This window comes from Anopheles coluzzii, chromosome 2 (genome assembly GCF_943734685.1).
Source record: "Anopheles coluzzii chromosome 2, AcolN3, whole genome shotgun sequence".
NCBI classification, from domain to species: Eukaryota; Metazoa; Arthropoda; class Insecta; order Diptera; family Culicidae; genus Anopheles; species Anopheles coluzzii.
This window is the reverse complement of record NC_064670.1, coordinates 85,183,647-85,210,820: the sequence shown is the minus strand read 5'-3', so window position 1 is coordinate 85,210,820 and position 27,174 is coordinate 85,183,647. Positions and strand designations below refer to the sequence as shown.

Here is a 27,174-nt window from a genome sequence, read left to right as displayed (position 1 = left end):
TTATAGTAGTTACTGAATGTACGTTTGTTTCAATAATGTTTCCGTTGTTAAGGCTTTTGTATCATCTTCAGAATATTCCCAGTAAAGCATTTGCAGCATGAGAGGTTCATCAAGAATCGATATTGGTATTGCTTTGTTGTTTTGCCTTTTTGCACTTTTGCGCACTATATTGCCGATCCTTAACTGAAGAATCTCTACAATTAACTTTAATTATTGTTAATTATTGAATAATAGAAATTTGAACCTTGCTTGGATGATGAAATAATCGAAGAAAATCTGCAATTGCACCAGAAAACTGCATTGCACCATATCATTAACAATTATCTCTGTTCAAGCCACAAGTTATTACAAATTTTATACGATTTTAAATTTGTTATCAAATCTAAAAAAATCGTAGTGTCTTTGTAGTTATTTAAAAAATATAAAGGTGTGAAATAGCATTTCACACAAATTATATATCTTCAGGAGCTAGAGATCAGAAATCTGTTGAGTGACAAACAGCGCGCTTACAGAATCGGCCGTGGTACAGAGACTTATTTTGCTTGTTTAGAAAACGTTCTCACTGAGGCCAAAAATAAAAATTATCACACTGATAGTGCAGTAGTTGACCTATAAATGGCCTTCGATCGTACCTGGCGTCCGACAATCCTTGAACAATTGAAGAAATCGGGATTTGGAGGAAGTCTAACGCGCTTTGTAAAAAGATTCCTAACAGACCGGACCTGTAAAGTACTGATTGGATCATATACCTCTAACATCAAGATTTTGGAGAACGGTGTCCCTCAAGGTGCTATATTATCACATACGCTTTTTCTAATAAGCATAGAGTCTTTATTACGAACGATACCTACTAATATAGACACATTCATTTATGCTCAACACAATACTAATTGCTTCAGACAAATCAGAAACAAAAAATAGAACCAAACTACAAAAAGCACTCAATAAACTTCACCATTGATGTTGCTTGACAGGTCATCTATCAACAACAAAAAGTAAAATTCTACATGTATGCAATAACTCACACAAAATGACACTTAAACCTATAAAAATTAAATCAGATATAATTCCAAACGCAAGAGCAGTCAACATTTTAGGAGTTATCATTGACTCAAGGTTAAAATTTCGACAACACTTTCTCTACGTTAAAAAAATGATTAAAAGCAGATTAAATATTCTTCATATGTTAGGTTGTGGAGCCAGTCTCGTAGTACAGTCGTCAACTCGTACGACTTAACAACATGCCCGTCATGGGTTCAATCCCCAAATAGACCGCGCCGCCATACGTAGGACTGACTATCCTGCTATGGGGGGGAATCAATTAGTCACTGAAAGCCAAGCCCACAAGTGGGTACAGGCAGGCCTTGACCGACATCGGTTGTTGAGCCAAAGAAGAAGAAGAAGTTAGGTTGTGGAAATAAGAGATCGGCAAGACACACACTTCTCACTATTTTTAACAGTTTACATTACCAAGGGCCATGCCAACTTTGGCTGCAAGCTAGCCCCAATGTACCACTCTGCTCTGAAAAAAAATTACAGGAGCTTTTATCACTAGCCCAAACACCGCAATACTTTGTGAAAGTGGACAATTACCTCTCGATCATGTTGTAGTCCTTAAATTAGAAAACCTAGCTGGCAGACTCATTGAAAAAGGAATCGAAGCAAATTATTTTGTAGATAGAGCCAACAAGGTGTTAAGACAACTAACAGGTCACTGCATGCCCAACATAGCTAAACTCACAAGCTATTCGACTAGACCTTGGTACGACAAAATCCCCACAATCGACTGGACATTGCAAAAACTAAGCAAACACAAACAACAAATAGTACAAAACTATCAAATGCGCATCGTCAACAAATATAAATATATAATAAAATTTATAGCGATGGCTCGGTCTACAATAGTTCTGCTGGCTGTGGCATAACATCGCCAAATGCTCGCTGTAGTATTAAGCTTTCGGAGAACACATCAATATTCTCAGCAGAGGCTATTGCTATTATGATAGCAACTGAAGAAGCGACCGTAAATGACAGACCTAACGTTATTTTCACAGATAGCGCTAGTGTAGAGCACTAGAGAAAGGGCCCATACGAAACCCTTACACAGAAACTATTGAATCATTATTAAAGGTTAATCGAATTCTGTTGGATACCAGGGCATAAAGGAATCGCAGGAAACGAAGTAGCTGACCGTCTTGCGAATGAAAGTAGGATGATCAAAGATCATGTAGATGGAACTATCTCTAGAAGTGATGCATCCTTGTGGTGGAAAGTTTTGTTAAATCAAAGCTGGCAAAACATTTGGAACAAATCGCCCATTACCAACTTAAAAAAAAAATAAAACAAACTACGGCACCTTGGAACGATCCACTAGATCACAGCGATCAAAGAGTGTTAACAAGATTGAGAATTGGACACACCCGACTTGCGCATACGTACAAACTTAAAAAGGAATCACCGTCAATCTGCCCATTTTGTGGATGTGATACAACTGTGGAACACATTTTAATTAATTGTTTTGGATATTCCGCAGAAAGGAAGAGACACAGACTTGGAGAGCACTTGGATATTGTACTTTCCAACAATTACAATGAAATTGAAAAACTTTTGAATTTTCTAAAGGACACTAATCTCTACAAACAAGTGTAGGAAGAAATATAAAGATAAAGATAAAAGTATTTATAAAAACATAATTTAAATGAAAAAAGCGTTAGAATTCACATTTTTACCTTTCATCATTACCAAAAGAACTCTTGTAATTTTTTTCTTCTTGAACTTTTAATCTTTTTTTAATCTCAAATAGTATTAGTAGTTTCTGAATTGTAAATTACGAGAGGCGAATGCTAAAAAGCCTCGTAAAAAAATAAAACAACAACAACAACAAATTATATGTCAACTGTTTTTAAATATTTCTCCCGTGTTTTCCGAAAATCGCGAAAAACGACTGTTTACGTACATTTACGGTAGGCGCTATTTGTACAAAAATCTTTTTACATACAGTATAGCTTCAAATTGGGGATTCTTAAGGCATTTTTGGCATTTCATATTTTTATACTAATTCAACTTTAATCGGTCAAACCGCTGTATGTCTAACCGCATTTATTTAAGTGAGTCTGTCAAATTCACTTTACTAAAGCAAAATTTCTACATTAAAGGAAAAAAATAATTATTTTCAATAATTTTATTATAAACATTGCAAAAATATTTCGCAACGATTGTTTTGAGTTCATGTTTCAAATTACCGTCGATTTGATTCGTATTCCGGAAAGTATTAAAATTTCGTATATAATCTTCACATTCACTCTCACACTGAATGCAGGAGTTCTCCTAGAATAGGACTCTCTAAACTACGGCCCGCGGCCCCTCATGCGGCCCGCGATGACTTTGTAAAGGTTAAAATAAAGAGCTTATTTTTTTACTCATTGATCAAAATTTAATTTGTTACTTTTGAAAGACGGGAATAAAAATTTAATAAAAGAAAGATGTAGGAATTAGATAAATTCAATTTATATTTTATAGTTAAAACGATGTTTCATATTTTACCTATGGTGATGGTAGCGTAAAAATTGCCCTTTACAACGTTAATTGTGAAACAATGCGGCCCGCGAACTGAAAAGTTTGGAGTTTTTTTTCAATTCAACGAATGAATCACTATAAAGAATTAAACTCGTTGTACGATTATTCAATTCACTGTACACTTATATATCTCAATCCTTGTCAATTGAGTTCTGTCTCAACCATAAATAGGCCATAAATTGACGATAGTCCAAATTAAAAAATAGTACAAAACAAACAAAAAAATATATAAATTTCAAAACTTAGACCATTTGTAAATTAAAACCAATATCGAGGGTATTTTTTTAAAGTATATATTTTTATTTCATAGATTTAGTTAAATAATTGTTTTAATAAGTATACAATCCATTCCGTACAGATTTGTCGCCAAAGAATTATTATTAATATAAAATCATACAGTGCACGATTAATTAATGGTGGGACGGAATCAATAATTCGATTGAAGAATTGACACACCTCCTAACAGAGAGTCCATGTTCATGAGTTCGTTTATACAGATGCAATAATGTAGCTACGGTACCTTTTCAGACTTTTAAATAGTGTGACAACTATGCTATAAATCTCCCAACTGCAAATACGCATCAATCGTTGACACTCTCAACCCCCGAAATCGTGTTACGTGGAATGCTCGGTATCCAGGACGTTTAGGATGAAATCAGTTGTATCTTGCGCCAGCTCATCGACATTGTTCAGGGTCGGTGTTACATTTGCCTCTACAACGGTGTTAGTTACAGTGTTCAAAGTTTGCCCAGGCTGCTGTTGCCCTTCGGCTGGTGTGGTGGTACGGACCGGTTGTTCAATATCCGCCCGTTCAAAGGAATGCACCTCTCCGGTGGCCAGTGTTGGCGGAGCGACACGTTTGGGAAGCGGAGCATCGGTCGGCACGGTAACGCTCGCTGCACTGGGCTGGCTTACCAACAGCTGAGGATTGGTCGCTTCGGGAACGTACTGAAAGCTTTCCACCTCTGTACGCATGGCGAATGGGTTCGAGTCCTGAAGTTGTGGCACAACTGATGGGTAATGGACGGCGTAAGGGAACGGCAGTGCCGATGCATATTTCAACTCGGTGGGAGAAGAGTGCCGGGGCAATGTACGCACCGGTATCAAGTAATGCGCAACGGGAACAGGTGCAGCGGATCCACGCACATCGCGTACCTCGAAGCCAGGATACTCGTTCGGTGTAAAGGGTGCCTCGCTGAGAACTTCAGGCGTAACGTCTTCTACCGGCGCCTCTGCTGGCGTTTCATTGTTACTATCAAAGTAGCCAAATGTAAGCAACGATTTCAGTCGGCGCAGTTGAGCTAAAAACCCGCTTCCCAGCGACGAGCCCGCGCCGTCAGTTGGCTTGGCAGAATCCGATGCTTCCGGTGAGACCTCGTTTCCCTCGTACGGTTCCTTGCCGAGGCTGATGCGTTTGGCTGGCTGGTAGCTCATCACATAGTCCTTGATAAGTTCCAGCCCGTCCGGCGTGGAGGCGTACTCTTTGATTGCTTTGATGGTTTCGGCTGACGTGGATGTGCCAAGGAGCGCTTTGACATCTTCGAACGGTGGCAGATGCTCGAAATCGGTCACTCCGAGCAACTTGGCTAATCGCTTCAATTCGCGCTCGTCCGCCGGTGATAGGTTCAATTTCATGAGATAGGCAGACTTGGCCAAACTTTGATCGACTGGTGTGGTTTGCTGCTGCTTTGGATCCTCTGTTACTGGGGCAGCGATAATCGGAGCTTCCGTGGAAGGTGCCAGTGGTGGAAATGCTGTCGGTTCGGGCCAACCAACGAGCGTTGCAAGATGATTAGTGTCTCCGGTTACAGGTTGCAGTGGGGCAGAAGCAACACCACCGTAGGCCAGCATAGGAAGGTACGGGTTATGCTCACCGACGGCCGCTGGAGGCCCTGGCAGGAACATCACCGGATAAGGTGGGTAAGCAGGTCCACCATGCAGCCCCGTTGAATGTCCGTACAGCATATGGAGCGGAGGCTTTGCTGGATCGCCATAGATCGGCAGCACTTCCGCTGGCTGTACCGTGGTCTGCTCCGTTCCAGCGCCAAAGAGTGCGGATAGCAGACCACGCTTGTTTCTCAGCAATTGCTCCGATTGAACGGCACGCTGGGACTGAAGCTTATTAGTTTCGTTTGCCAGCGTGACGCCCAGCAGGACACCGCCAGCGAGAAGGAGACTGAATAGCTGCAATAATGAGACGGTAACATATTAGAACAATTCATATCTTCACATCGATAACAATGCCGAGCCCTATCCAGCTGAGTGTGCCTGCTGTTTGGGAGGCATAATTTTGCTCATAATTACACCGCGCAGGGCACGGATTTTTGTGACATGGAAAACCTGCTTTCCCCGTAACGAATGTCAACCTAATTTGCTCTTTTGCCTGGCTAGGTAACATTATTGGTAACTGCTTAGTGACATTGAGCTAATGGAAATCGACGCGTTATTGTTAATGTTTGTCTGACATGTTTATCGTTATTGTGTTATGGCATCGTTAATTGGCATTCGTGGTGTGTTGGCATAACCATATTGTTTGTTGAAAGGTTGAAAGGTGTGAAAGAAACATAAAAGTCATAATTGGAGGAAATGGCTCAACCAATTACTAACAATTTGGCTTTTTGTAGCTCTATAAATACTAAAATCTATTCTCTGATAAAATGTTTGAGTAAAATGCGTAAAATGCGTTATAGAGTCTCCTAAAGGAGATTTTGAATTTTGTGATCAACACAGATGTTGAATGAAATTAAATTCCTAGTTTTTGTTCGAATAACTCAACAATAAAACACACCGTTGTGTCTTTAATGGAACGAAAACCATTAAATAATAAATCTGGTCCAATATTCTGTTGTTTTGTATAGCAAAATGCATTTTCAACCTTTATCGGGTGAATGTAATGCAATTCAGTTCCCGAGTGGAATAACCCCGTATCCGTTACGTTAAAGTCCCGTCGGAATTCAAGTTGTAGCAATGCAATTCGCCAAAACATTCGCTCTACAACATCCTAGCAAGCTGCGTCGAAATCGTTCACCGATGGGGTTGGGTTTGGAAAAGTTCTCCCCCTGCGTGCACCTACCCGCGTTAGCCCTACTAGAAAGTGCACAAAAAGGAAATCCCAGCTCGCTGCCAACTCTCAACACTCGGAAGCTTCAAAAAGATTGCCCCGATCGCGCCCCGTTCGAGCTGCTGAGAGGGTGCTCTTTCCGCGGTCGGCCATTGCTTCACGTGCATTCATTGTCCGTGGCATCCAAGGTGGCGCTGGAAAATAGGTCGCATTCCTTCGGTCTCCTGATGAAGCAGCTTTTCGCACGTGCTGCACCGATCTGCAGCACCGTAGAAGTGTTTATCCCGCGCTACCACTCCTTGCTGGTGCCCGGTCCCGGATGCACTCCTGTCACTCGGTGGTGGCTCAAACTGGCAAAAATATTTTTCTGATCCCTCCACCCGATGGCCTCGACCACCGGCAGCCTGTTGCCGTTCCCATGTTTTATGGTTTGCAAAGCTCAGACCGGTCTTTTCCTCCGGGAGAAGACGGAGAGACCGAGACAAAAAAGCAGATTACCCACGGATATGCGCCCTCCATTCGTCCATTTGCAAGACGATCCCGACGATTTGCTCGGGTACGAAACTTTTGCAAAAGTTTATTTTTCACTCCTGGGCGGCGCGCCCACATTCGTTCGGTTTGAACTCATCACAAACAAATGAATAACCAAGTGGGAGAAAGGGGGCCGGCTGCGGATTCTTGCAAACAGAAATGAATGCAGCGAGAGAAAGGCATCTTTAGCGGTGTGCAAGAAAAAAAAGCGCTCTAAAAGCACACCTACAGGCTAGATGAAGCGCGCACACATACGGCCACAGATACACACGTGTCGACACACACACAGATCCAAACACGTAGCGAACAGCGCAGTGGGAAGGGCAATTGATTAATTCATGCTCTGAGAAGCCTGATAAACTTTGCTTGATGAAAACACTTGAAAGGGTGAAGAAAAGCTAAAGCCATACCCGACCGACGGCGAGATGAAGCTATCCCACCACACACTAACACACGAACACACAGGGTAACCTCAGACTCAGACACAGTTGTACGTATAATGGGAGAAAATAAGTTCTAATAAAGAAAGAAAAAAAGCACTCACTTTTACCATTGTTTTTCTCATTGTTTGGGGGTCCTTGTTTTTTCCTCGCGTCCAGCGTCCCGACGAACTCCCTTGAGAGTGATTTTCACTGTGTGTCTTCCTTCCTTCCACTCCGGACACACTACTTGAGCAGAGTGTGTACTTAACCGCAGGCAGACAACTTCACACGGCGAACAGTCACAGATTAATTCGCACTGCCAACACCGTCTGGCACGTACATTATGCACATCCACAGCCCGGCAAGATTAAGCCAAACTAACCGAACTGAACCTAATCAAATGAATCGTGTTCGGCTATTGGTGGTGGTGGTGATGGTTTTCGATGTTCGAAGTACAGGGTTTTTTGTTTTGTTTTTGGGTTGTTCTTCGATCCGTGTGCACTTGTAATAGAAAAACTTTGCTCCAACTGGCCAATGTCAATAAATTTTGCAGCTGCTCTCGACTGACTGCCAACCTCCTGCCACGGTGACTCTGGACGAACTAATAACCCCGAATGTCTGAGCCAAGGGCCAACTGGTCACCCGGAAACACTTGCCAGCAGGCGGACACTGTAGGACACGGCTTCAAACAGAGCTCGTTTGCTTAAGTGCTGCCAACCATATTGCAATCGTCTCTTTGTGTGTTGGTGTCATGGCAACCTGCTGCTGCTGCTTCTGCTGCACAGGTTGTTTCGCATTACTGCACTGCTTGTTGCGTCCTTGTTTTCCTCCCCCTAACAATAGTGCGGTAAGAGCCGGACAGAAAGCCAAATACCGTACCCACAGTTGATGGGTGCTATAAATTTCTCTCGCAAAGGCAAGGCCAGGTAAGAACGTCACAACACACACATACACATTCACACAACCTGCAAGGGTGCTTCCTTTCTTTCCGCTCCTCCGCTTCTTGTGCAAGGCGTGAAAAAAAGGAAAGGAAATCGCATTATGCAGGCAGGGTCACAACACCGAGCTGCGAGTGCACATTTCGAACGGAACGGCAAAGTGCACGCCGCACGGTAGGGGCACAAGAAGGGGAAAGAAAGAAAGCGTAGACAAATGCTGATAATTTCGGGTCCGGACACGGAGATAGAGAGAGAGAGAGAGCTGTGTGCTTAATTGCCGGGAAATATTTGAATTTAATTTAAATCCCTTACTTCTCGGGTTCCCGGGCACATGGACACACACAGACACATTAAGGTGCATACCGAGCGCTTACCTATCAGCCATTCAGTCTTTATGCGTATGTATGTGCAAGTGTATGTCTGAATGGATAGGAAAGGAATAAAAAATAGCATGAATTGGTTCGACTGTGCGCTGTGCACATAATTTCAGGTTTCCCTGTAATACCTGCAACGTTATTACTTCCCACTGCTGACACAGTGGAAATTCCGGTACAAGAAATGCTCTTTCCCCTCTTCCGTTCTATGACCCTCACTCACTCTCTCTCTCTCTCTCTTCGCCCTATCATTCGCCCGATCTGTAGCATTCTTTCTGTACAGCTTAATTTGTCGTTTAAAGTGGAATTAAAAGAAAGCAAGCGGACCGCGGAGTGGCAGAGAATGAGCGGAAGCGTACGGGCAACGGGGCAAATGCTGACCAAGTCCCATGAAAGGAATTTGCAGCAATGAAAGCGGTCGCTCAGGAAGTCGGTCGCCAAACGTCCTGCGATGGTGGTGCTGCGGTATCGACTTCGAGTAACCCTTAATTACGGCCATTTGTACGTTTAAAGGCGTTTTCAAAATTAGACGCTTTATGGTTTCTTTCATTAGGCGGTAGACAGGCGAATTGCGAAGACAGAAGGACGGTAGTTTCGCATTCGATGCATTTTAGCGGTTTTAGTTTTGCCCCCTCTCCAAACTACGTGCTGCTATCCAACCTGCTATGCACATAATCAAATGATAATTGCGAATATTTTTTCTGTATGAAAAGTACCACCAAATGAAGCTGCCGGAATAGATTTATAAAACAGCTTAACAGAACGTTGCTGTTTCAATATGTTGTCCAACATTGCTTCCAATTACTTTTGAGCCTTTCTTTCGGCCCTTGCATCCATCCTCAATGTACAACAGAACGTTTACCAAGCAGAGGTGATCTCGAGCGATTGCCAAACTGATGTACATCAGTACCTCTACCTCTGTTCAAGCGCTCAGTTAGTGCGCTACAGCTTCCCGGAAAAAAGCTTTACCAAAGCCATTGGTTGCGAAAATCAACAGCAAAAATAAACAAAACACCTTTTCGTTCGCGTTTACCAACCAGCCACTCGTCCCGTACGTGCGTCAAAAAGGCAACCACCATCCTTGCGAAAGGATAAAACCCAATGGCCCCAGACTCGACGATCCCATACGGTTCCGTAGAGTACCGCTGGTTTTTGCAATTTCCTTCCAACGGCGTCCATCTGGTAGCCGAGCTATCTCATTCTCACCGCCATTACCGCCGGACTGGAGAGATTCTTCTGCCAGTTTTTCCCCCTTCTATATTCTATTCACTCACCTCTTTTCCTGCCTCGCACACACACAGAAAAAAAAGCTTGGACCCATGGCTTACCCGAACCGTTCGGATCGCCAGTGTACCGAGCGAAACGAGTGCGCCACAGGATGTTTAGCTTTTCTTGCTTTTGCCGCTTACTTTTTCCACTTCATTTCCTTCTGATAAAATCTGCAAATAAGAAAAACAGACCAATACATGGTCTGCAACAGCAGCCGTCGGACAGATCGAATTGACCTGATAACGTTCAGACGAAGAAAAGCGTCGAGTGACTGGGCTGGGTGAAAGAAGGGTGGTTTGATTGCTGGGATCTTTAGCTTTTGCTGCAATTTCTTTTTTGCACTCTGTCTCTCTCTCCTGCCCACTCACTTTCCACAAAGCGAGGAAAATGTTTACTAGCTTTTTTTGCACTCATTCATTCATTTTGCCTTCCACTCTAGCCTTCCATGTTCAAGGGTTCCGTGCAGAGTTTAAATAGTACTTGCTCGGTCTGTGAAGCACTACTTCATTCAAAACAAAACATTCGTTGTCGATGAGAAAAGGAAAACGAGAAGAGAGTTTGGGGGGAAAAAAGCTCAACTAAGACCCTCAAACGAGCCAACTGAATGGCTTCGTAGGGGTTTGAATTAAATTTGTACCGGAAATGCTTTCAGCGTGATGAGTGCCGCACATTCAACATTCAGTTCATTACTAACCAAAACCGTTTAAATAAAGCAGTGCACGAGAAGGGTATTAAAAAACAAAAAAGCATGGCGCCCTGTGCCCAGTATTCAAAAAGGGCCCACCAGCGTGATGTATAGAATAGAGCTTGTGGTATTTTCATGTGAGTTGTAAACGTACACTTATTATGAAGAATCGTCGTTTTGCTTTTCAAGCTTTGATGTAACAAACTGAGACTGAGCATGAAAATAGTTAAAAAATTTGCAAAACTATTCATTTTTGCAGGTTTTTTTTCACTTTTCTCTAATAATGAAAGAACCAACAAAAACCAATTTTTGTGTGTTAAGAATAAAAATATTAATGGTTTTATAAGTGCCAAAAACACATCTTTCACTCATATCGCTATCTCTAAGTTAAGATATGTCAAACTAATTTAGCTGAATATCGTTTCGCAAGACGCAATATCGAATCTCAATACGACATCTGAACCCTTTCGGACAATTTTAAGTTGATGATGAAAACTTATCTATTTTAGACATCAAAAACTATTACACAATTGATTAATAAATCAAAAATTCTTGATGTACAAACCCTCGTAAGCATCCTCATATTTGAATGAAATATCAGTTATTTTAGTCTGAAGAACAAGCTAAAAGTTAGTTGTTGAGACGTTATCAGCATGACTATTTCCTTCCCCGAAATAAATTATTCAACAATAAAACAAGCCTTTTTAAGCGTCGTTGTTGATTGCAGCGAAGCTAAAAAAACCCGTAGCCTGTCTCGGGCTTAGGAGAAAGAGTGGTATATTGTCATTCCCTTCGTTGCGATCGGGACAGTTGGACAATTCTCGGCACGATCAATGTTAACCGCTCTCTCCTCCGCTCTCCTCTGTTGACTTTAATAGAATACCAGGTGTATGATCGAATCGACTTGGTATACAACGAACTCCAAGATACGAAACTTCGTAACAGTCGAGTGGATATTAAAAAGAAGATAGAAATAATCTGTCCATTGAAAACAATGCAGATAATGGTCGATTGGCAGGACCGGCGATCGAAAAGCGTTCATTAGATAAGAAACGAAACAACTAAGAACAGGAGGAAGAAAAAAACAAGATCTATGATTGCTGCAATAATGCAAAATGCTGCATAAAAGTTCGTATTAACTTGCGTGAAAGTGTATGTTACGGGTACTGAAGGAGTAATTACTTTATTTTAGAATTGCAAACTATCATAAACCTAGTACACTTATTTTGATGGATATTTGTAATACATTATCTCCTATTGGAAAGACTGAATCTTTTGCTGCGTGGTATTTACAATATTATTCGTTGACTACACATCTTACAGTAAGATTATTTAATTTTATGGAACAAAACCCACACGATTCCATTGTTCATGACATGATCCAGCATTGATTCCAGATCCAGAGATCCAGTACCAATAAAAAAATCGCAATCAATATGCTATTGTTATATATCTTACCGATTTATTACACTTCATCGGAATCCTGCATTACATCCAATTGCAGGTATGATGTTTCTTCCTTGAAATTCACCAACATGTATTATCATTACATCTGCCGGCCGATTCCGCGTCACGTACTCATAAATAATGAGTGCAAACTATGACCCTCGAAGCCGTCACACCTTTCTTCCGTACCGATGCGCCACAAATGAAATACTAGCAGGTAGATTTTACGTGCATTTCGTTCGCCGTTCAGGGCTTCGAACAGGAAAACTCTCCTCCATGAACGAAGAACAGGCGATGATAGGCGAATGCAATGCCCTGGATCGGTTATTTATTCACCGTTCAGCATAGCTCTGGCAGGTTGGCTAACATATTTCCAGATGCATGTTAAATTAATTAAATAATCCTTTGTTCGCTTTTCGGTTTGCGTACACTTGGGCGATACGCGAGCGAGGTTGCAACCCATCGCCTCGTACGCACCATCGCACCCGACGAGGCACCGTTTATGTTGATATTGGTTGCGTTCTTGAAAATGAATTATTAAGAAAAACCACTCTGCACTTCACAGCGTACAACGCTGCGCAACGTATGCCATTGGTTTGTTAATTGGTTATTTTTGAATCATCACTGCATTTGGCTAGCAGCAAAACCAACATGCAACTGTAGCCGAATTTCCAAAAGTCCAGTACGGCCGAAGTTGTCACGGTTAACCGTACTGGGAGGATATGACGATTGATATTTGCAAATGCCATCATCAGACAATTTTGGCACAAGTTATAAGGAACAGCAAACTTTGGACACCAACCGATATGCCTCGCTGATGCTGTGAATAGTATCACAAGACTGACAGACAACGGACAACGTACTGCAATTACTTCATGTTTAACGTTTGATTTTGTTGTTATGCGTCAAATTATGAGGCAAATTTAATGAGCACAGCGGATGTACCTGTTGTATAAAGTGGAAATTTTGATAGGTAATGGATTTATAATGAGTTACAATCGGTACGGAATGTACTCTGGTTGAGTGAAATAATCATACTTGAATGTTTGACAAATTGTTGGAATTAATGCGTATCAAATGTATGCGTGTCGAATATGATTATCCCCAGAAATATAAAATTCTCCTGGAGCGAACGGAGTCAACAACTGTGCAGTGAACGTTTCCAAACAGGCTTCCTCTAACCGTATCTAACGTCGCGAGATGCCGGTTAGGGGATGACCGCTTATGCACATGACAGAAAAGTAAAAGAGGAAGTAAAAAAACTAGAACGATCACAATCAAAAAACATCAGTAACTGGCTATAGGATGAATAAGTACTGAGTGAAGATCATTCAGCCACTTTCTTCAAACTCGATCGAAGAGTAACGATAGTTGCATTTGCCTAGATACAACGGTTGCTTCGGTGAGTATACTGCTTCTTCTTCTTTGGCACAACAACCGCTGTCGGTTAAGGCCTGCCTGTACCCACTTAGTGAAGTGAGCTTGGCTTTCAGAGACTTATTGTTACCATAGCAGGATAGTCAGTCCTACACGTATGGGGGCACGGTCTATTCGGGACTTGAACCCATAACGGACATGTTGTTACGTCGTACGAGTTGACCTGTACCACCAGTCAGGCCCTCCAGTATACAGCTTACTGTAAGATTATTTATTTCATAGCACAAAAACCCACACGTTTCCATTGTTCATGATATGATCCAGCATTGATTCCAGATCCAGAGATCCAGTACCATCGTTGGTAACAACGATGATGCAATTAATTTACATTAACTTCAATATCCATTGGACTGTTATCATGTATTTAAATGTAAAATAGTTCAACGCTAAACCAAATTTATATTAATAAACAAAAAACCATCAAATTCACAAGGTTCACGAATTCATCGTATTGTTTAAGTAGATAAGATTGGCCGTTTACAAGGACAGAGGAGGCGTGGTAGGCCCAAATTGAGGTGACAAGATGGCGTGGAGGCGTCCGCCATTAAGGCCGGGATAACGGACTGGCAGACGAAGGCGCGAGACCGTGAGCGGTTTCGGACACTCCTGAGGCAGGCCAAGACCGCAAAGCGGTTGTAGCGCCAGATAAGTAAGTAAGTAAGTAGATAAGAATTTTAACTGTCAAACAGATGTTATTTTACAATACATGAAACTGTGCACTAAACCTATCAATTTTTAGTTTATTCGTAACAAGTATGCATTTTTAGGCTAAGGCCAACTTGTGAAATACTTTAACAGTTACACCTAGTCTTGAATTATTTGTGTTTTTCCCTACGCCTCCCTCCAGTACATTGTATTACCAGGCTTTACCTTGGTATGATGTTAAACAAATTAATTGTGTTTTATAAAATAAACTATTACATGTGTTCAATGAAATGCTAATAAATTTTTGGGTTTAAGAAATTTGCTGAATTAAGTTTAATTGATCAGCATCAGAAATTTAAATTTTGAGAACAAGTTTAAATAACATTAGAATGCATTCTCTGGGAACTAGTGTCTAGTATAGTAATTTTTATCATAGATGGTCTTGGAGTATGTTCGTTTTTGGATACTGTCGCCATGTAATGTGATGGTCGTACATACGTCACAACTGGACGTTGAATACCATCGCGGTAGGTCAGTTTCAACTGACATGAGCCGAGGTGGAACGATTCTTAGCGTTCTTAGCGGACTGATTGAACCCGGCAGTTTATCGTCCAGGCGATCATGGAAACCCGGAAGGGGGCTCCCTTACTGGAAACGTTGCAGTTTAGAAGGCTTACCTTGGGTAGGGGCACATAATTAAACTCTTAAATAAGTTGGATGGCGAAGTTTTAGGAAGCGTTACGTCCTATCTTGGCAGTCCGAACGAATCTGACTATGTATTCAATTCGATTACAGATTGCTTGAAAAAGATTAAGAAAATGGTTTTATTCCATGAAAGGAAGAGAAATATCATGTCATATGTGAAGCATTAGTTGATTATTTCTTAACAAAACAAAATATCCCTAAATGCAACAAAATTCAAATATAAGATTTTTATCAAGTATGTTGCAAAAATCTGGTTGTCCATGATGAAATCTGCTTAGAACTCTGCGATAAACATCTCGTGCGTGAAATAGATTCAACGAACTTATGTTGTGAGAAACAATTTCTGCATGAATTACTCCATTGCAATGTAAATAACAATATACAAATAAGTGCATTCAAGTGCACCAACAAATAAATTTTTGTAAGTTTGAAAATAATGTGAAACACGTACAAGGTATGTTTTCATCGATAAGACTAGCAGATTGTGCGCTCCAAACTCGAGATGATGGCACAAACTATTCCACCCAAAGTTTGGCAACAATCTGCAGATAAACTTGAATAATGATGCAACAGTGAAGCCAGCAGTGTAGAACTCTGGTGTGCTGGTTGGAACAATATGCACCGACTACGAGCACACAATCAGGTCAAGTTCAACGAAAAGCACAATTAAAATGCACACCCTAAAATACACCACGTAATCATAATTCCGGCTACCCTTCTACCTCCCGGTTCACGGTGCGAGTTCACATACCAATTTATATTTCCTGCCATGTTTTGCAACGGCTACGATCTACGGAAAACCTCAACTCTACTTATCATGAGCAACTGCAAGTTGCTGTGCACCGAAAAAAGGGAAAAAATAAGTAAAAAAGTGAAGGCCGCAAAAATTGGCCACAGTTTTAATAAGAACATCGTTCAAATTATGTTCGCTTCTATCGCCCACTGCGCTCGTGGTTAGACGCTCGAAAGCATATAGCGCCAGTTCGGTTGCTATGCGGTAGCGAAACACACACTCACAATAGAAGGACACTAAGGATTTCCGTCTTGCCTGGTACGTACTTCACACAGTTCCGGTTTTCCGGCCCATCCATGTCGTCAGTCATACCGTATTCAATCAATCATAGAGCCGCAACTAAATCAAAAGCATTTCATTTTTTCCTGTTCCCACCGGCTGACACACACTCTCACAGACATTCCTACACGCCCATACGAACTGTGTTCTCTTCACATGTGCCTGAACTGTGTGCCCTAAATGAGATTTGGGTCTAGTTAGTTGGTTTATCCTTTTCCACGTCATTCTATGGAGCTACTCGGTTGTGATGGCGAGACACACACACGCACACTTTCTGACACCAAAAGGCCAGGGAATCCGGAGATCCTTAAGGTTACGATAGGTAAAGCAGAGCCAAGCAAAACATACCCCCAGTGGGAGGAAGGCTTCACCCTAATGACGAAAGGTGCTGAAGGTGTTGCAAGGAAATGATGATAACGAAAGGAAAAAAAGGAAAAGAAACCCAAAACGTCACATTCGATTCCCGTGACTCCAAGATGGCTCGTCGCTTCGGTAAGACGAAAAGATATAAAGTCTACCTTTTTCTTCGTTTCATTCTTTTATTTTTGGTTCCGGAACCGGTCACAACCGTTGGATGAATGAATCAAGTACCAGAAGCCGTCCCACAGGATCTCTACTTCACACCATCACAACGGGCAGCAGCAGCAGCAGCAGTAGCACCATATAAAAAAAGCCGGAGCCTGCACAATGTAGAAGCAAAAACAGTCAGGAACCAAAGACGATGCACACAATGAGAAAAGGAGATGACGATTCACAAAGTGTAAAACGTGCAAATAAATTACAAAAAACCGAACCGTACCAGCAAAACAGGATAGTTCTAGGAAAACTTAAAGAGAGGACGAATTCCCACGATTTCACGAGCGCAAATGCAAAGCCGCGCACAGCGAGGGAGCTTCGGTGTGCGAGATGTGAGGTAATGAAAATGGTACAGCCTCCCGCTCTCTTTCACCCACCTCTCCCCCCTCCGTAACCACCATTACCGGAATGGGTTGCAATGAAGAAGCACACTTACCAGGGTGAGAAAAGCAACAAAGCATGAATCACACTCGTGCTCGTGAATCTTCATTCTACCCATAAACTGAAAGCTCCTCCAAGATCCGGGGCAGTAGTAGTACGCGCTCCTTAGCGATTCGCTTCGGTCGACCTGCTTTCTTCCAGGAACACTCACACCCTAGCTCCCCCCCCCCAACGCTAGTGTATAGAACGGTGGCGCGCACGTCAAAGGTGCGAAAGGCTTGAGGATGTGCGATTCAAGAGTCATTACTTTTCGTTCTCGGCAATCACGTAAGAAAGCTTTCTACGGTATCTGCACCATTTAAAGGCCGCAAGGATGTCGCTGGGTCGCGTTCTGTTGATGTGTCGGGTGTCCTCGTTTTTAACGCGGGCTGTTTTTTTACTTCCTTCACCTGAAATGTCACCGTTACACCGTTTGTTTTTGTTTCACCGTGCAGCTCCGTATGAACCGCATCCCCCCCAGCGGGACTGTTGACAATTTTCTTTAAAGGTTCTTTCCTCCCTTGCCCTTTGACTCTGCTTCTCGTGATGCTGTGCTGTGTGGGAATAAAGTTCAAAGGCAGAGTTGACACTAGAGAGTGCTATTATTTTTACCGGGTGGTAGCACTGGTGGAGTAGAAGATGCATCATTAAATTGTGTTTTTTTTTCTCCTTTTTTTCCTTACTTTGTTTTTTTTTTCCTTTTGCTTCGCAATTAATAACGCAAGCAAATTGCGCCGATTGATGTTCGTGTGAAGTTTTGTTTTCCGACGAAAACGTTAATCACGCGAAATGTTTACGTTTGATGTGCGCCGTTGCTTTGGAGATGGATTTTTAAATCAATTTGTTTTAAATCATTGCACCAAAACTACACGCGGGTACGCGATCACTTTTAGTCATGAATCATATCCAAGTTATTTTTTAATCGTAGGTCGAGATGGTTTACTGATTTTACGAAACCGAATAATCGGAATTTCGTTGAACTTGCTGGGCTTGTGCTTTGGACACGAGAGCAAATTAATTGAAAATAATTTTGTACTTTATTAAGATATTTAAATTTATTTACAGTTTACCTGAACGCCAAATCAAATTTAGTCTAATAGTCGGCCTTGGCACAATTTTTTTTAACGATTTGGCTGTCATGTTGGTGTCATTTGACACTCATTCGCCGCTAAGGTGTTCATTTTACAGGATTTTTTGTTTTGTTTTGAAAACTAGTATATCATGACGCTCACGAGCAAACTGAACTATCTACTACTGAAAAATTCGATCGTTTGCCAACACTTAATACTGATCTCAATGGGAATCGACTTCGTGTAGAGATATGAATGAAATGGTTGTACTGTTAGTTGAACGTGAGCGCCTATCGATTTTTTTTAGATCAAAAAATGATGCTGAGGCCGAGTGTCTAAGTGATTCAACTATGGTCTACCGTGGTTATATTACCGTGGTTATTTACCGTGGTTATATTCTCATGCGGATCACACTCCTGGGTCTGGAAATGTCCTTCCGGCCCAATTAAGTGTAGTATCCTAAGTAAGTGTAAGTGTAGGAAAGGGTCGCCATGGCTTCGTGTTTAGATCGAATGCGTACGCTATCGAAGAAGAAGAATAAGTACTCCCCTTCGTTGAATTGCATCCTAATATCCTAAAGTTGCCGGTCTAGAGATCTACCTTTACCACTAATGGGCTATGGCTTTTTGATTACCCGTAGTAGGATAGTAAGTTCATTGCTACGATGGTTCAAACGAGGCTTGAGCACACGACGGGCATATTATTAAGTCCCGCGAGTTGACGACTGTACCACGGAACTGCTCGTACTGAGTATTCTTAGATTAATTATCGTAACAACATGGCTAGTTAATCCATTCAAAACGACGATTTTAAAATGTTCCATATTTTGTCCAAAGTTTGAATGTTGTATCTATCTAGCTTGGTAATACAGTGAAATCCTTCATAACGAGTACCACGTACTCCCCGAATACTTCATTTAACGAACAAAACCTCGCATAACGAACGAGTATTGAAATAAGCGAGAAATGAAACACCGGCCAAAATAGTAGCCATTCGTTATGCTATTACTCGCTCGACGCGGGTGAGGCGTTTCACGAATCCAATATCTTGTCACGACTTGGACAACTTAGAGTAATAAAAAGGAGAGCCATTGATACGACATCCTTCAGGAATACATGAGAGATTCTATGCGATTACAAATATCAAAAAGTTGAATTTTGACATGGTGGAAAAATGGCTATAACTATTAAAAAGTCCATCCAAAATGCTGGTGCCGTGGACTTTCCGCGGTGTAATTTCCTAAAGGGAAGTTCTAGACTATTGTTCTGTAAGCTGGTGCAGCTCAGCAAGCTCGTGGTTCATCCTTCTCCTCCACGCTCCATGCTCGAACACACCGCCAAAGATGCTCCGGAGGATGCATCGTTCTTTCCCATATCTCTGCTAAATAAGAAGTGCTGAATAATTGTCCACAAATCTGTGTTAATTTGACGAGTATTATTTGCGTAAAAACAAAGATTTGATGAACGAATGATCTACCAATTGCTAGTACATGGAGATATTTTTCAGTGTTTTAGCTGTGTCCTTTCTAGTAGCACATTTTTGGTTCTAGCACTAATTATTACGCATTTCATTCCCACATAACCCATTTTTTGCATAACGAGTGAGTCACTGGAAAGAATTAAATTTGTTATGCGGGGTTCCATTATATTTCACAGGTGGTTTTAAACGGTTTATTAATATGTACATCAAGTTATGGCTCGTTGTTTCTGGTGTTATTCTTGAATCGCTAAAAGGCATCATTTTTCTTGCTCCTATCACATTTCATCTACACATACCTTTGCGATAATCATACCCTTAAATTGTCAGACTGGTGTTAAAGAAAATAGATAAATAGTTAAATAAAAATAGATAAAGCGTGAAATTGCGATAAATATTTTTATCAGAAGATGCAAAACTGATAACACGACACAAAAACGTAATTTTCAAGCCTTTGAAACATTGAATTAACAGTTGACCCAACAACTAGTCGAGTTTGACACCTCCCACATTAAAGTTCGTAAAGTTTTTATATAGTTTTTATATTGATGAGCAGGGCTATCGTTAATTTAGCGTGAATGACTGCAAAAGAGCATGTTACTCATATAGGAAAAAAATCCCTTTCTACGGAGTACAATGTTATCGGAAATTGATTAAATTTAGCTTTGAATGACCGATTCTGACCAATTATCACATCAAAAAGGAAAAAAAAGTCAAACAATATTCATCAATAAGTCGATTGTAATTATTTTCATAGTCAGCGTGCGCCTATAGGTGTGTATGGGGCAAAGAAGTAAAATGGTTATCTGCAATATTAGCATTATTAAATGTTCAACCAATTGGCAATGCTTGGATTGTGTTAAATGCAATGTTTTGTGAGCGTTAGCCTAAAATTAATGAACAAATCAAAAAATAAAATAATTGCTTAACATAACGTTTTGATTGTCGTGAAAAAAAAAAAGATTCTCGAAAACGTATCAAGTTTGAGTAAAAAGGGATGCCCCACCACATCTCAAGTGTTCAATATTCATATATAAGAAATGTGAAGCTTAATCTGTATTCAACTAATATTTAAACTTGCTAAAACTAATATTTTGCCGTCCATACAATACAAATATAGCCGAACAGATTATTGCGCCAAGATTATACCGTGTCCATTTTGCTCCATGCTCCCGGTCTGTGTAATGCAGTTCGATGCAATCTCGATTAAAAGCAATCATCCAAATTAGCACATCCGATGACAATCTCTACAAAGTGACGCTTGTTTTATTCACCGTTGTTGCCATCCTTATTGTACATTTTTTTCCCTCCTCCTCAACACACACATGTCACATCTCCAACGAGCGACTCTCAAAAGGCCAATTAACTTGCAGTATTAATCAAACGAAACGAACCGGCTCTCACATGCACGCGTGAAGACCGTTTTTGGTATCATGCAGGAAGGGCAGGCGGTAGAGGATGGAGAAGAAATAATCAGCCTGATAATTAGCGAATCCAAAAGAGTACAACCCGAAAACCCGACTGCACTTGCCAAACACGACCGGTCACGTTTGGCGGTGGCGAACATTGCCCCTTCCGGAGACGAGCTGCTTAATTTGATTTTAAGTGCTCTCAATCACTCGAACTGTCGCCGGCAACAACGCCGGCTCCAAGATATACCCACCACCGCCGCCGGGCGGGATGAGCGATGGCGAAAGTTAATAATTAAGTTGGTCGAGTCGGTTCGATTCAATTAAGGGGGAAATTTTAGGCATAATATAATCGCTTTATTTCCATTTCGCAGCGCATTTCCCGGCGCATTTCGGGCCGTGGCACCAAACCGATGTGATTTTCATGGCTCGCTCCCGTACACGGCGGGAGGCGTCGGTGTGGCGAAAGGGCACCAAAACCGAACCCAAACCCACAAAACCAGGAACTATTGCCGAGCGTAAACTAACCAACAACACCGACAACTCCACAACAGCAGCTTACTTCTCCCCGGGGAGAATACCGTCCGCAGTCGGAACGGAACAGCACCCGGAATTGCCCGTTTCGTCCGGATGTCAAAATCGTTGCCTACATTTAGGAAATGAATTATTCACTGCCTCATGCCCCGCTCCGTATGGTTTCCTGTCGCATGGGCGCATGGTTAGACGACAGCTGGACGTAACTTTCACTTCCACTGACTGATTGGCTAAACTGGCCTGAAAATGGTAAGAACCAGTTGTATTCCAACCAACTGCACAACAGCAACCTCTGTCGGTACAACTCTGCCTTCATCACCATCAACTTGTGACCAGACACGATGAGTGGTCTCTTACCAAGGGTGGCTTCTGCCTCCTCCCTTACCCCTCAGAATGTAACCACATTCTTTGCGGAAACGGTGACAGTGGTGTAGAGTGGCAGCGTAATGTCCACCAACCGGAATGGCCACTCTCCACCACAGACCACGTGTCTGATGACAAGAAACTGAAGTGGATGATTAAACAAAATTCTTCCCCCGCAACTGTGTGGCTCGTCGGTGGAGGTGAGAAGCACTCTACACCATTCAGGGTAGGGGAATGTTATGTTTGTCTAGGGTGGGTAGCAGTTAATTTACATCCCGGTAATTCGATCGCAAATGAACGCCACAGCGCCACGGCGCGCACGCAAACATCGCACGTACAAATTGGAGGAAAGCTCCGGAAATGGCACCATATTGGATCGGTAATTCGTTCGGTAAGCGACACTGTTTGCACTTTCCGATTGAGCAGACCAATAAAAGAGGGCGGGGTAGGGGAGGGGAGTGGTGATGTGGTTAGAGCAGCAAGTAGGCAGCAATGATTGTTGACCCAGTAGAATCGACTCTCGCAACCCCGTGCCAGGGATTCCCATCCCGTTGAGTCATTTGCGTCGCGGTACGCCAACTGTCATTCGCATCCGCAGTGCCACGGGACGGCATGGCATGCGGTCGACCGGAGTGTACAGTGACGGTTGGGCGCATAATAGTGCTCAATAAATAAAATTCTTTATCATTCTCGCACTTTATCGACGCTTCATATGATTGCCAATGCCAATTGGTACCCATTTGCCCGCACGAACCACGTCACATTCGCAGGCCTGTGCCAGTCTGCGCTACGGCACTCCACCAGCTAGAGTGGGCCATGGAAACCCACGCACCTATTATGATTGGACAGACTGAATTTGAAAAGCCCTTTCAGTTTCGCTGAGCAGTGTGATGATCGATCCAGCACCGCATTTGTCAAGCTTGTGCAATCAACCTTCCAAAGAGACCCCATTTAAAGCTTACTCTAGCGGGCTGATTGATCTGACAAAACTTGTATTAATTTTTCCATTTCTATACGACAATATGAGGTTAAGCTTTATGATAGCACCGTACTTTTTGTAGGGCGTGTTAAGGCTTGCGTAAATCTAGCATGAATGAAATTGCTTTAACATCCGCAATATCTTGCCGCATGCCCAGCACCATTCAGGCTGGCTGGCCTTAATTGAGTTGCATGCAAAGTAAGACATCCGCATCAATGACACCGCATACTTCCTGGCACTGCAGGAATAGCAACATCTGGACTATATCCATTGTATCAAGCGGACTCTGTACAGAATTACCCCGAAAAGTGTAGTGTCGGTATAGAGGTTGGGGAAATATTTTCCAATATTGCAACAACAAACAAGTAGGATAGCTCATCTGCTGCCACGACGGATCGGGCGTGCTCCCAACACGCCATATGGAAACGGAAAGGGTTTGCGGCAATGAAGATCGATGGAACACCCTCTCCATGCCTCCATTCTTGTCCATTTCACTGGAGTCCACTCTGCTCGTCTAGCAGCTTTCTTTGGCCAACAGTCAATATTTCCTTTACAGCTAAGTTTCCTACGCACCCGGTCCCGGTATCACAAAACCCTTGCTGAATTTGCTTGTTATTTTTGAAGGCAACCTGCTCTCACATCAACGTGATTGTAATTTCAAACATCAGTCTGATGGAATAAATTGACAAACGAATATGCCGTACATATGTTACTGCTGTGCCTTGCCGGAGCCCTGTAGGGATTGCCGGAGACGACGAATCGGTACAAGTGTACAAGTGTTCAACACAACATACGCAAACAATGGTACGGATCAATCTCCATCAAATGATAGAGTGGGAAAAGTAGCAAAGGATATCGTGCGACTCGGATATCGTCTGTTTTCCCATGCAAGAAGAGGCAAGGGAGACACACGCGGCTATCATATGGAAAACGTATTAACTGCTTAGCAGAAATCACATAAACCGTTTCCCATCCAGCTTCGGTCTCAACGCCATCCATTGTAGGCTATTGCTCCCTCCGCAGGGATTTGGGATTTCTACTGTAGCGATTTCAAAGGCAAGCAAATGGAGACGTCGTAAATCTATCCATTGTCCATGGGGGGAAACTTATCACAATTTCATGTGCCATTTTGAAGTGACATTCAATTAGTTATTATCATAGATCGCTGTTTGCTGATGCAGTGAACCATGAGGACAAGAAATGAACAGCGTAATACTACATTAAGAGCAAAGTTTCTGAGTAACATCATACATACCTTGCATTTTTTTTTGTATACAGAACGAACGGTCCAGATAGGCCGTATATCTCAAACCCCTTTCAATATTAAACTTTTGTGTATTAAAATCAAAAACTGTTTCAAATTTCACTTTAAAAGTATTATAGTAATTTGTTCTTTAGTTTTTTATACAAGCTGTGGTTTTTGCGATCATTTTTACTCTCTCCCTCTATTGACGGGAAACCTCGGCAGTTACCCCTCGGTAATGGTCTATAAAATGGATCTTTTGCATTTCTTTCTCAAATTAAATTATAGCATGAAATACCTCAATTTACCTACCACGATATTCCCTAAACCTGAATTTAAATTGTTAATATTCTATGCACTTAACATTTTCATTTAACAGTTATTTTGCACTTGCTTCAGACCACAGTTACAGCTGAAGAGCAAAAACTTAAATACACATAAAAAGTAGTGTAACCCGAAATTAGACTTCTATTTAGTTTTGTGATAGCAGTGTACCATATATTTCAACGGCGAATAATTATGTCATTTGATTATTTTCAAATGTAAACTAATGTTCAATCCTTTTCCTAAATGATTTGGGTTTAAACTGTTAATGAACTGTTAATGAACAAATATATATTAATAAAGTATATATTTGTTGACTCATTTTTCTTCGTTCAGTTTCTCATCTGTTTATCTCAATCTGTTTAGCTCATTACTACACGTGCTTCTCTGATTAAGCGTGTTTCGCTATGCATGCGTTCATGAATCATTCGAAAAGTTCAATAAAATCAATTTCATTTTGATAGATTTTGTAGTTTCTCCAATCAAAATTTCATACGAAAGGGAGGCTTCGGTTTTCTCCACATATTTAGTACTTCGAAGATTAGCTGTTAAGGCAGGCCTACGCCGAGTATGATTGTTGCACCAAATACGAAGAGAAAACGATGATCTTGTACAAAAATTTGACTACAGCTTTCAATTATTATTATGGCATATTTCTGGAAAATGCTGGCCCACAGGCCCCATGTTGCTCATGCCTGACTTAGAAGATAAAACTTGTGCGCGTTGTGCAATATATCTTTATGATGAACATAAAGTTTGCAGTTAATTAAAATTCTTTTTAGAATTACTGAATCTACATCATCGACACATCTTGATTATGACATTCCACCTGTGATGGAAGTAAAATGAGAGTGCGCCAGGGGCTCTATCGGTCAGAACACTGGTATTTTTGAAGTTGGTTGAAAGATTCATTCCAGGTAGACAAAGATCCATTTTTTTGTTCGTGAGAAACTTTACTTGCTTTACTGCTTTTTTTAAACATTTTTTGTTTTAGGGTTATGAATGAGCAGAACCAAAAACATAATAAAATCAGAATATTGCTTTACAGGGTTTCCCGCGATTTATTGGTCAGTTCCCATGATTTTTTGGTGCATTCCCACGATTTTTTGTTCGTATCCCATAGATTTTTGGTTCGTTCCCATAATTTATTGGTATTTTCCGATTGGATGTCAATACATTTGGACCAAGAAATTCTGGGAAACGACCAAAAAATCGTGGAAACGCACCAAAAAAATATGGGAACCCACCAAAAATTGATGGGAACCAACCAATAAATCGTGGGAAACCCTGTATGGAAAAAATATATCCAAAATTGGACAAAATCACTCTAACAAAATGAAATGTCCACTTGCATTAGAGATTTTTTTTCACAATCACCAATGCAACAATTCATTTTCATCTCTCAGACGTTCCAAACTTGATAGAGGATTTTTGCATATTTTTTTAGGTTCATCTAGTTCTGCATCCAGTTTTTTCATCTAGTTCTTCTGAGGCATTATCCAGGCATTTTAAAAATTTTAATTTATTTGATACGTCCGTTGTATCAATTCTTGCATCGAGAGTCGTTCTCAAAATCACGATTAAACTCGATTTACTGTAATAAGCTATTCCATACCAAATTAAATTCCTTGGCGGACCACGTCTGTTACCACCACGGACCACCAATTGAAAAAAGTTTCCGTTGAAAATAGAGAATTAAAACATACAAACCTAGCATTTTAATCCAAAAGCACAAGCAATCAGCTTGATTGTTCTATAGTCGACAATGATTCACCGTAATAAGGCTTTGCGCTATCAATCAAATCGAAAACCTTGCTATTCATTAGTTCTATTGTACGATGGATTAAACCGGCTTTAAGCTTCAGCATGACTTTTAGGGCCTTCAAGAAAGCGATAAGTTTAAAAATAACCACACTAATCCAGATGATAACGATCAAAACCTGAAGCGAACTGATTAGCTGATGATTCATTCGCTATTGACTTTTAGCCACCGTATCTGAGATTCTTTTTTTTATTAACGATCCATTTGTTTTGATCATATGAAACTAGGAATGCTTGTTACCATTACCATCGTTTACCGTTATCGCGATTTGTTTGTATGAGTTTTTGAAGTAAGATTCCACGCCAACGCCCACCATCATCTTCCGGGAACGTTCAGCTCGTTACATCAAACGCTTTTGAGTGAAAAACGAATCCGCCGAATGTAAATCCCTTACCGATTTGAAATAAGAACTGCTCAGGCATACAAACTAACGACGTGTAACGGACCACACACCCGACCCATCCAATGCGTCGCTACTCAATCCACTTTCTGTTACCGTTTAATGAACCACAACAACAGCTTCTCGATGCTTAACGTTTGGGGCTTTCACGCACACAGGCATAGTGTCTTAATTTCATTGTCAATTTTAGGAAATTTTCAAAAGCCCCACACCACAGCCTCCTTAAAATTAATTCCTTTTGCCGAAGCGATCACACATAGCGTCTTGTCATTTCAGCATTTTGGTGTTGGTGGAGCAAGGGCAGGAAGCATGGTACGGTTTGGGGCGCACTTTGTATCCTCTCGCACGGCGCCCGGTATGTGTGCTGAAAGGAACAACTAGTTTGTGCCGCACCCAC

The 27,174-nt window shown here is 41.5% G+C and overlaps 1 protein-coding gene across 1 annotated transcript; it reads right to left on the bottom strand.

Annotated features, from left to right (window-relative positions):
- Positions 1 to 3,896: 3,896 nt before the first annotated feature.
- On the bottom strand, positions 3,897 to 10,739 carry LOC120952752 (uncharacterized). Its single transcript, XM_040372235.2, has 2 exons — positions 7,713 to 10,739; positions 3,897 to 5,760 (listed from the first exon to the last, which is right to left on the bottom strand). Exons 1-2 carry the CDS (start codon positions 7,731 to 7,733, stop codon positions 4,192 to 4,194), a joined length of 1,590 nt encoding a protein of 529 aa, XP_040228169.2. The 5' UTR covers positions 7,734 to 10,739; the 3' UTR covers positions 3,897 to 4,191.
- Positions 10,740 to 27,174: the final 16,435 nt, after the last annotated feature.

What these genes read in the sequence shown, in the direction of transcription:
- LOC120952752 (XM_040372235.2), bottom strand. Translation starts at nt 7,733, where the DNA reads ATGAGAAAAACAATGGTAAAA. An exon ending in TGAGAAAAACAATGGTAAAA is followed by an intron (nt 5,761 to 7,712) that starts GTGAGTGCTTTT and finishes TCATTATTGCAG; the next exon opens with CTATTCAGTCTCCTTCTCGC.